The sequence below is a fragment of the Carassius auratus genome, unplaced genomic scaffold (genome assembly GCF_003368295.1).
Source record: "Carassius auratus strain Wakin unplaced genomic scaffold, ASM336829v1 scaf_tig00011564, whole genome shotgun sequence".
NCBI classification, from domain to species: domain Eukaryota; kingdom Metazoa; phylum Chordata; class Actinopteri; order Cypriniformes; family Cyprinidae; genus Carassius; species Carassius auratus.
This window is the reverse complement of record NW_020524217.1, coordinates 83,218-93,344: the sequence shown is the minus strand read 5'-3', so window position 1 is coordinate 93,344 and position 10,127 is coordinate 83,218. Positions and strand designations below refer to the sequence as shown.

Here is a 10,127-nt window from a genome sequence, read left to right as displayed (position 1 = left end):
GATCATCGGGACCTGTGACAGATTTACTGATTATTGATCATCGGGACCTGAGACAGATTTACTGATTATTGATCATCGGGACCTGAGACAGATTTACTGATTATTGATCATCAAGACCCAGGACAGATTTACAGATTATTGATCATCAAGACCCAGGACAGATTTACTGATTATTGATCATCGGGACCTGAAACTGATTTACTGAATATTGATCATCGGGACCTGAGACAGATTTACTGATTATTGATCATCGGGACCTGTGACAGATTTACTGATTATTGATCATCGGGACCTGTGACAGATTTACTGATTATTGATCATCGGGACCTGTGACAGATTTACTGATTATTGATCATCGGGACCTGAGACAGATTTACTGATTATTGATCATCGGGACCTGAGACAGATTTACTGATTATTGATCATCAAGACCCAGGACAGATTTACAGATTATTGATCATCAAGACCCAGGACAGATTTACAGATTATTGATCATCGGGACCTGAGAAAGATTTACTGATTATTGATCATCGGGACCTGAAACAGATTTACTGATTATTGATCATCGGGACCTGTGACAGATTTACTGATTATTGATCATCGGGACCTGAGACAGATTTACTGATTATTGATCATCGGGACCTGTGACAGATTTACTGATTATTGATCATCGGGACCTGAGACAGATTTACTGATTATTGATCATCGGGACCTGAGACAGATTTACTGATTATTGATCATCGGGACCTGAGACAGATTTACTGATTATTGATCATCGGGACCTGTGACAGATTTACTGATTATTGATCACTGAGACGCGAGACAGATTTACTGATTATTGATCTCTGAGACCAGAGACAGATTTACTGATTATTGATCTCTGAGACCAGAGACAGATTTACTGATTATTGATCATCGGGACCTGAGACAGATTTACTGATTATTGATCATCAAGACCAGAGACAGATTTACTGATTATTGATTATCAGGACCTGAGACAGATTTACTGATTATTGATCATCGGGACCTGAGACAGATTTACTGATTATTGATTATCGGGACCTGAGACAGATTTACTGATTATTGATCATCGGGACCTGTGACAGATTTACTGATTATTGATCACTGAGACGCGAGACAGATTTACTGATTATTGATCTCTGAGACCAGAGACAGATTTACTGATTATTGATCATTGGGACCTGTGACAGATTTACTGATTATTGATTATCGGGACCTGAGACAGATTTACTGATTATCGGGACCTGTGACAGATTTACTGATTATTGATCACTGAGACGCGAGACAGATTTACTGATTATTGATCTCTGAGACCAGAGACAGATTTACTGATTATTGATCATCGGGACCTGTGACAGATTTACTGATTATTGATCACTGAGACGCGAGACAGATTTACTGATTATTGATCTCTGAGACCTGAGACAGATTTACTGATTATTGATCATCGGGACCTGAGACAGATTTACTGATTATTGATCACTGAGACCCAGACAGATTTACTGATTATTGATCATCGGGACCTGAGACAGATTTACTGATTATTGATCATCAAGACCAGAGACAGATTTACTGATTATTGATCATCGGGACCTGAGACAGATTTACAGATTATTGATCATCGGGACCTGTGACAGATTTACTGATTATTGATCATCAAGACCAGAGACAGATTTACTGATTATTGATCATCGGGACCTGAGACAGATTTACAGATTATTGATCATCGGGACCTGTGACAGAATTACTGATTATTGATCATCAAGACCAGAGACAGATTTACTGATTATTGATCATCGGGACCTGAGACAGATTTACTGATTATTGATCATCGGGACCTGACACAGATTTACTGATTATTGATCACAGAGACCCAGGACAGATTTACTGATTATTGATCACAGAGACCCAGGACAGATTTACTGATTATTGATCACAGAGACCCAGGACAGATTTACTGATTATTGATCATCGAGACCCAGGACAGATTTACTGATTATTGATCATCGGGACCTGAGACAGATTTACTGATTATTGATCACTGAGACCCAGAACAGATTTAATGATTATTGATCATCGAGTTCAGGACAAATTTACTGATTATTGTTCATCGAGACCCAGGACAGATTTACTGATTGATTTACTGATTATTGATCACCGAGACCCAGGACAGATTTACTGATTATTGATCATCGAGTTCAGGACAGATTTACTGATTATTGATCATCAAGACCCAGGACAGATTTACTGATTATTGATCACTGAGACCCAGGACGGATTCACTGATTATTGATCACTGAGACCCGAGACAGATTTACTGATTATTGATCACTGAGACCCAGGACAGATTTACTGATTATTGATCATTGAGACCAGAGACAGATTTACTTATTATTGATCACTGGGACCCGAGAGAGATTTACTGATTATTGAGGCCCAGGACAGATTTACTAAATTAAATTCATACAGTGAACACGATAGAGTGTTATTCACACTTATTCAGTACATTTCTGTACCTGAATACTACTGTTTATTTTATCTATTTTATCTTCTTTATTTTCTTCTTTGTTTGTTTTATACTGACTGTTCACTTGCCTTTTATCATGTATGAACGTTCTCAGACTATAGGTGTTGCAGTGGTATATGAAGAAATACTTAAAGCTAAGTTACAATGATATAAAATCAGTTTCATTAATATATTTTTTTTTGTATGTTTACATTTGTGCTAAAATTACATTTTCTGATTTGTGACATTTACTTTTTATGTAATGTTTAAACACTGCTGGTCTCTTTCAGAAGTTATAATGATTCTTTCTTTTTCAAATAAAAGAAGAAAAAAAGAAACCAATTGGTAAAATAATTTTCATTAAAATATTTTAAATTATAATTGAAACACACTTACAAACTTTAAACAATATTGTATCACATATTGAATATCACATTTTTTTAACAAGGTATCACATATTGCATTTCTCTATATGACTAGCATTTTTGGGAAGATTTATCCTTGTTTTTTGTCCAAGAGAAAACTGGTTAAAAAGTTGTGATTTGCCTTCAAAAGATGTTTTATTTCATTTTTATTCAAAAAGTATATCTGTAAACTTAATGCTGGTAAATTTCGTATCAAGAAAAGTAAAATAAATTATTCTAAACCTTGTTTGAAAGTTTCAATCGTATATGTATTCTATAAAATGTAATGATAGTAAAAAAAAAAATTAAAGATACAATTATATGTGATAAAGATATAAATTTATTTAAAAAGTGATCTCATGTATGTTGTCTTTTGGAACATTGACATTTCTTTTTTTTTCTTTGTATTCTTGTCCACTTGTATATATTTATTTTTTTATTTTATTTGAATTTCTTGTTTTAATTGTACATGTTTTTATTTTGTCGTAGTCTTTTCATTTTTTTTAAGTTAGTAATGATAACTTTGATAAACCATCTACAAATGTTTTCATCAAATTGTAATCTATTAAATATAATCTACAAATTGGTAAATACCAAATATACTCTTATTACAAATAATAACCTTTTATTTATTTATTTCCTCTCTTCAGGTGATTTAAGTCCATTATCTTTCACTCTGACTGACTCCCTCAACAGTGTGTGGAAACTACTGAACTAAGGAGCTGATTGAGAGGCAGACAGATTTAGTTTGGACTTATTTTTCTAGTGTTAATTATTCTCATCTTAAACAGAAAATCACAACTGAGATCCATGTGACACACTATTATAAAGATGGCCTTTATTAAAGAAGAGCGTGAAGACATGAAGATTGAGAAAACATTCAGAGTCAAACATGAAGAGACTGAGACACACACTGTTATAAAGATGGAGTTTATTAAAGAGGAGAGTGAAGAAATGAAGATTGAAGAAACATGCAGAGTCAAACATGAAGATACTGAGAAACATACAGGTTGGTTTTCATTCTCAAAGCTGAACTCACTCATTTGATCTAAAATGTCAGAAAAATGTCCAGCTGTACAGAAGATAGTACAGAAGTAGTCTGAACAAAAGAGTTATTAAACCCTTAAATCTACTTCTGAATTAAAAACTATAAAAACCCTTCATTTCTATCACTTGATTATGCAACAATATCTAACACTTTATTTACATAATGTGAAATGTGAGTTATTACATGTCTGTAATAGATTTTTCTACTTATCCTTAAAAGTGCTTTACTAACATTAACATCCCTGAATATAAATAATAGTTAAAGTTAATCCTATTGTTGGGCAGCAGCTAGATACAAGTAACGTTCCTACATTTTTTAGCAGCTTATCCAGTAGTTCAGCTACTTTTAAAACAATGCAGCTTTTCCAGTAATAGACTGAACCTGCAGTAGACTGAAGCAGCACAGTGTCTTCTTACAAGGTCATATTCTAATCCAGTGCATTACCGTCATCTTTTGGTCCTGTATGTCACTCAGTAGTAAATAGCATCAGTAGTAAATAGGGATGTAACGATATTGGCGATGTAGCGAGCTGGTTGAAAACCAATATAAATATGTGAAGTTTCAAACCAGTTGAGATATTAAAGATACAATTTGTAAGATATTCGCAGTAAATATCCAAAAACCACTAGGCTAGTGTTATATATTTTGTCCAGCTGATTACTAACAATATCTCTAATGTTTTCAACTACTTGTAAATCATGAGAAAATTCCCCTTATAAACTGTGACACGGGCCAGTACAGTCGCCTGTCGATGACATTAGTTCCCCTTTGTTACCCGTCTTACTGATGTAGAAACCATATGACAACAGTGTCGTGGACAAATGCGGAAGTAGTGTCTAGCGTCCAGCAAACTACTAGCTTGCTTCAAACTGTTCCTTATTTACTTCTTGCATGTTTTATGGTGGATTGTGTTACTTATTTATGGAAAATAATCACAGTTTACCATCTGCCGCTGGTTCTGTCGACAAGGACATCTCCCGTAAACGTAAGCGTACGGGCCAACCAAACGACCCGAGAAGAGTTTGGGACAAGAGGAGAGAAAGAGCGAGGATCAATATCAGTGTTGCATTTGATCGAGATAGCTTCGGCAAACTTTAACTTGAAAGAGATGCCGATCTCGCTTGTGTTTTACTCGAAAGGTGATTTGTTTTGATTCTTAACTTTACAGAAAATGTATGCTATTATAACGATCAACAAGATTAGCATCTTTCCTTTGACTTTGTATGTAATCTACTTGTTGAACTCGCGTTTGCTATGTATGCCCAATTGTTGTGTTTGAATGTACATGAGTGAATATATTTGTTGAACAAGTGGTAATCGTTTTCATATCATTATTGCAAATGATATTGTTAAGTTCACAATAACATTTATTATTTTTGATTCGAACACTTGAAACTGTGCTGTGTTATCACACCATCGAATAGGACAAATATTCTAACATCTATGACTAAATACTTAGTTTTAAATCTTTCATTAATCGTGTCTAATTCAATAAAATAAAATTATGACATCAAACACAACATTTATAAAACTTTACCTCATCCGTTAAATCCACGATTTATCTTTCAGTCTGATTTATGGCTGATTTATGGCCAAATTCCATCAGTCATTAGTGCATCTGTTTGTATTCAGCTGATCACCTCTGTGTATTTAAGTTGCTCACTTTCTCTCTCTTATCGTCTAATTTTGTTCGTGTTTATGTTTGAAAATTGGCTCAAGTTTGTTAAACCTTTGTAGTTAATTATAATAAGTATTACCTTCATTTGGAAACTTGATTGTCTTTTTCTTCATCTTGGATAAAATGTGTCTCTTACCACCTTAACCAGAGGCCTGGTTCTGCCCTGTGTATTTGTTTGGAGGTAGTTCACACCTCTAACACATTCATGGTTTGTTGGTAGGGGTATTGTTCATTGTTTGTTAAATATAAAATAATTGCATGTCTGATTCATCTAGAAGTGAGATGTTGCAACTTTAATAAACACATTTTGCTTGTTAAAATGGAGCTTAAATCCTGACTGATATTGTTAATAAACAGTTTCTCTGCAAAACTGAACATTGTTGTAAAGACCACATTTAAGGGATATAACAGCGATGTCAGATTTGTTTCCTGGAGGACCACAGCCCTGCAGAGTAGCTTCAACTCTAATTGAACACATCTCAATCAAGGGCTTCATTACTTGAAAACCAAAGGTAGGTTTGTAGGAGCTGAACTCTGCAGGACTGTGACCCTTAACCAGCTGAGTTTGATGCTCCTTTTTAGACATACATGGCAGATTTGGCTATTATTAATTTCTGTTCTACTATTTCTTTTAAGTGTGTTAACTTTATTTATCTCTTTCCACCCTAGACCTGAAAGTGAAGAGTGAAGAACTGAATGAAATTCAAGATAAAGATCAGTATAAAATACATCTTGATTTCATATCTGGACAAAAATCATTTAGTTGCTCACAGTCAGCAAAGACCTCTTCAGAAAAAAGAGCTCAGAAGGCTAGATCTAGAAGTCACTTCACCTGTCAACAGTGTGGAAAAAATTTTGACCATAAAGGAAAGCTGAGAGTCCACATGAGGATTCACACTGGAGAGAAGCCTTACAGCTGCAAACAGTGTGGAAAGAGTTTCAATGAACATGGACACCTTAAAGTCCACATGAGGATTCACACCGAGGAGAAGCCTTTCACCTGTCCTCAATGTGGAAAGAGTTTTTCACATAAATGCACTTTGAATGCCCACATGACAATTCACACAGGAGAGAAGTCTTACACCTGCAAACTGTGTGGAAATAGTTTCTTTGAAAAAGGAAGCCTTAGAAGGCACATGAGGATTCACACTGGAGAGAAGCCTTACACCTGCCCTCAGTGTGGAAAGAGTTTTACTCAAGGAGGAAGCTTTAACAGGCACAAGAGAATTCACACTGAAGAGAAACCGTTCATCTGCCAACAGTGTGGAAAGCATTTCAATCAAAAAAGATACCTTAATAGCCACATGAAAATTCACACAGAGCTGTGGAAACAGAGCAAGTCTCAAGGAAGGAGATCCAGAAGGATAAAAGGAGGAGTGATGACCGTGCAAGACGAGAGCGGACAGGCCAAGGGTCTAATTTATAAACGTTCCATACGCACAAAATAGACATAGAAATTGCGTATAAACTTTATATATACTTATATATACTTGCTGTAAATATGTACGCACCTTACAGACATGCTAGACCATGCATACACACGCTTTTTCCTGGAGTGAGAATTATTATTTTAAAATCTGTTTTCATTTCAATATACACATTTACATGAAATATTCCACTCATTAATATAAAACCATGCGTTCGCAAAATCTAGCTTTTGTGCATACGTACAATTTTAGGATGAAATGTATGTAGAGTTATGTAAATGAGACCCCTGGGCTTCATGTTGTGATTTATTATGTTTTTTTTATGCAGCAGTCGTTCTTGATGGGTTGCTGCTTTACTTGCATTTTATTGTTTGTTTGTCTTAAAGTTGTGTGAATATTCACCGGTTCCCGTGGCTCTCAGCCCTGCATGCCACATGTATCGGGTGCTTCTCAATAAATAAGAATGATGAGTAATTGTTCATCCATGTATTAAATGGATACACACATTCTGAATCTCACAGCGAAAATCACAAGATAAAAGTGGGATTTCTCTCTCTCAAGATAATGAGCTAAAGCCAGACTCCATTTTGACCTCTTCCTTGCATGACTGGAATCCTCTCTAAAACCCACAGAGACTGTCTTTTAGGGCTGTCAAAATTGCTCAAAAATGACGTTCGAATATTCCCTCTAAAAAATACACTAATATTCGAACTATTCGAACATCTGGTTGTGCATGTTGTCAATGACGCACATTACATCAATAACAGGCCAAAATAATACAAAGAGACATAACTACTTGTATAGATAGTCTATTTAAGTTTAAACATATATGACGACGTATTACCTACACAAAAACAAGGAAATTAACTAATGACCAAGACTGCAGACCTCAGGCTCTCTCACCCTCACGTTCTCTGCGCATAACGGTTTAAATGAACAAACACATTTTTGTGCAAGCAATTTAAGGTCGCGACTGTGGTCCCAAATATAGCTGGCTTCATTCAGTGATTGAAACAAATATTATTAATATTAGATCAAGTTTTACAGCAAATAGAACTGACATTGAATATTCTGAGTGAGCTGGCTGTGGTAAACATGGAACTTTTTCTTGACATGAAACGATAAATAATCAAACCTCGGATCCATTACTTGACAGAACTCCCCGAAGCGTGCCCCATCCGCGATGCTGATCGGTCTCATGTCCGTACAAATGAATGAAATTATTTTATCCGTTATGGTCTCTTGTCGTGTTGCAGACAAAGAGGATGCGGTGGGCGATGCATAGTAACATTAAGTGTCAAGACGTGATCTGTTTAGCTGGAGTTCCACACATTATGCCATGCTCATTTGGGTGCACATTTTTGTGATGTGACCTCATGTTGCTAGTGGTCGAATGATATGCTAACAGTATCTTAAATAGCTTGCATACAACTTTATCTCGCGGGTCAACAATTTTACCTCACTGTCTCTGCTGCAGTCGAGTTGGGCTCTGCACTTGCTGGCATCTTCCATGAAGACGCGTCAACTTTCAGGAGTGATGCTGTGCCAGACAGTGCGACTCCTGTGAGGCTGTGACCTGTCCCTGAACCCTCAGGCGTGCTAGCGCGCCCACTCGCAAAGCAGACAACCACGCCTCTACTACCGCTGGCCTTTTTTTCCCAATTGTTTTTTTTTTATTCCAATATAAATTTTCACCTTCGAAATCCGTTTTTTTTTTTACTATTCAAATACATATTTTCGAATTGAGAATATTCGTTGACAGCTCTACTGTCTTTACATATAAAACTGCTTCAGATCATTCCAAAATGAGGCTATCAGAGCTTAATTTGAATAATTCTACATAATGTCTGACTGTCATCCACATAATACAGTACATACAGTAGGTAGCCAACCAAAACAATCGTTCTGCCACAGTGAGTGCGGCGTGTCTGCAAAGTGCATTTGCAGCTTTTGACCGCTGAGCTTTAACCACAAGTTATCAAACAAGTGCATCAAATCACATTTTCACATATAGCCATCAGCTTTGCTTCACTGATGTTTTACATTTGACAGCTGCCGTCGAGGAAATTAAGTTAAAATATTTTATATTCACAGATGAAAGTTTAGTTTAGTATACTTATGAAGTTATGTGCCTTTCTTAGAACCAATTCAAGCAGGATAAATATCAAGCCTATGTGCCTATGCTTATATTTTATCTAAGGTACACAGCATTACATCATATTTTTACATCATAACTTAACTAGCTATTTAGAAAAAGAAATGCTGGTGATGCAATCAAGCTAACAATTGTTAAATGACAGGTCCGGTTCAGTTAGCCATCAATAATGTGATTTGTATTTGTATAATTTACAATATCAATATCAATATGGTAGTATTTTATACTGGCATTTAAATGTTAAACTGTACTTTTATTTACTACATATATAATGCTCGCTTATTATATACATTTTGTATACTTTGAATACAAAAAAAAAAGTTACGGACCGCAGCTCTGATTGGTTGTTTCTCTTACCGTATAAAGGCATGAACAAAACAAAACATCTAATTCATGCAATGTTTTTTAAATGATAGTATGCTGATTTTGTTACTGCTTTGACATGGCTACTGAAACTAAGGTCTGTCTCCAGAATCACACAAAGATTACTGACTTGATTCTTAGTTGTTTGACCCCTAGAGTTAAGGTATGCATTCACATTGAGAACTTCATCTTTGTTTCTAAATGCAATGACTTCAGTTTTATCCTTGTTTAACTGAAGAAAGTTCTGGCACATCCAACTATTAATTTCATCAATGCATTGGCAGAGGGAGTCAATGGGGCTGTGGTCATGTGGAGATAAGGCTAGGAAAATCTGTTTATCCTCAGCATAGCTGATAGCAATTTGGTTCTTTCTCATTATTTGACTTAGTGGGACCATATACAGGCTAAACAAGAGCGGTGCAAGAATTGAGCCTTGTGGGACTTCGCATGTCATGGTCGTCCACTTAGACTTATGCTCTCCTAGACTCACATAATAGCCTCTCCCTTCTAAGTATGACCTGAACC

The 10,127-nt window shown here is 35.8% G+C and overlaps 1 protein-coding gene across 2 annotated transcripts; it reads left to right on the top strand.

Annotated features, from left to right (window-relative positions):
- The first annotated feature begins 3,471 nt into the window (after positions 1-3,471).
- LOC113073183 (gastrula zinc finger protein XlCGF49.1-like) lies at positions 3,472-7,912 on the top strand. Of its 2 annotated transcripts, none has more exons than XM_026246061.1 (2): positions 3,472-3,940; positions 6,327-7,912. In XM_026246061.1, the coding sequence occupies exons 1-2, from the start codon at positions 3,763-3,765 to the stop codon at positions 7,103-7,105; spliced, it is 957 nt and encodes a 318-aa protein (XP_026101846.1). In that variant the 5' UTR covers positions 3,472-3,762; the 3' UTR covers positions 7,106-7,912. The 2 variants fall into 2 exon arrangements, with proteins under 2 accessions (XP_026101846.1, XP_026101847.1); XM_026246062.1 differs by lacking the exon at positions 3,472-3,940 and adding an exon at positions 4,974-5,118.
- The last annotated feature ends 2,215 nt before the right edge of the window (positions 7,913-10,127 follow it).

What these genes read in the sequence shown, in the direction of transcription:
- LOC113073183 (XM_026246061.1), top strand. Translation starts at nt 3,763, where the DNA reads ATGGCCTTTATTAAAGAAGAGCGTGAAGACATGAAGATTGAGAAAACA. An exon ending in AGATACTGAGAAACATACAG is followed by an intron (nt 3,941 to 6,326) that starts GTTGGTTTTCAT and finishes TTTCCACCCTAG; the next exon opens with ACCTGAAAGTGAAGAGTGAA.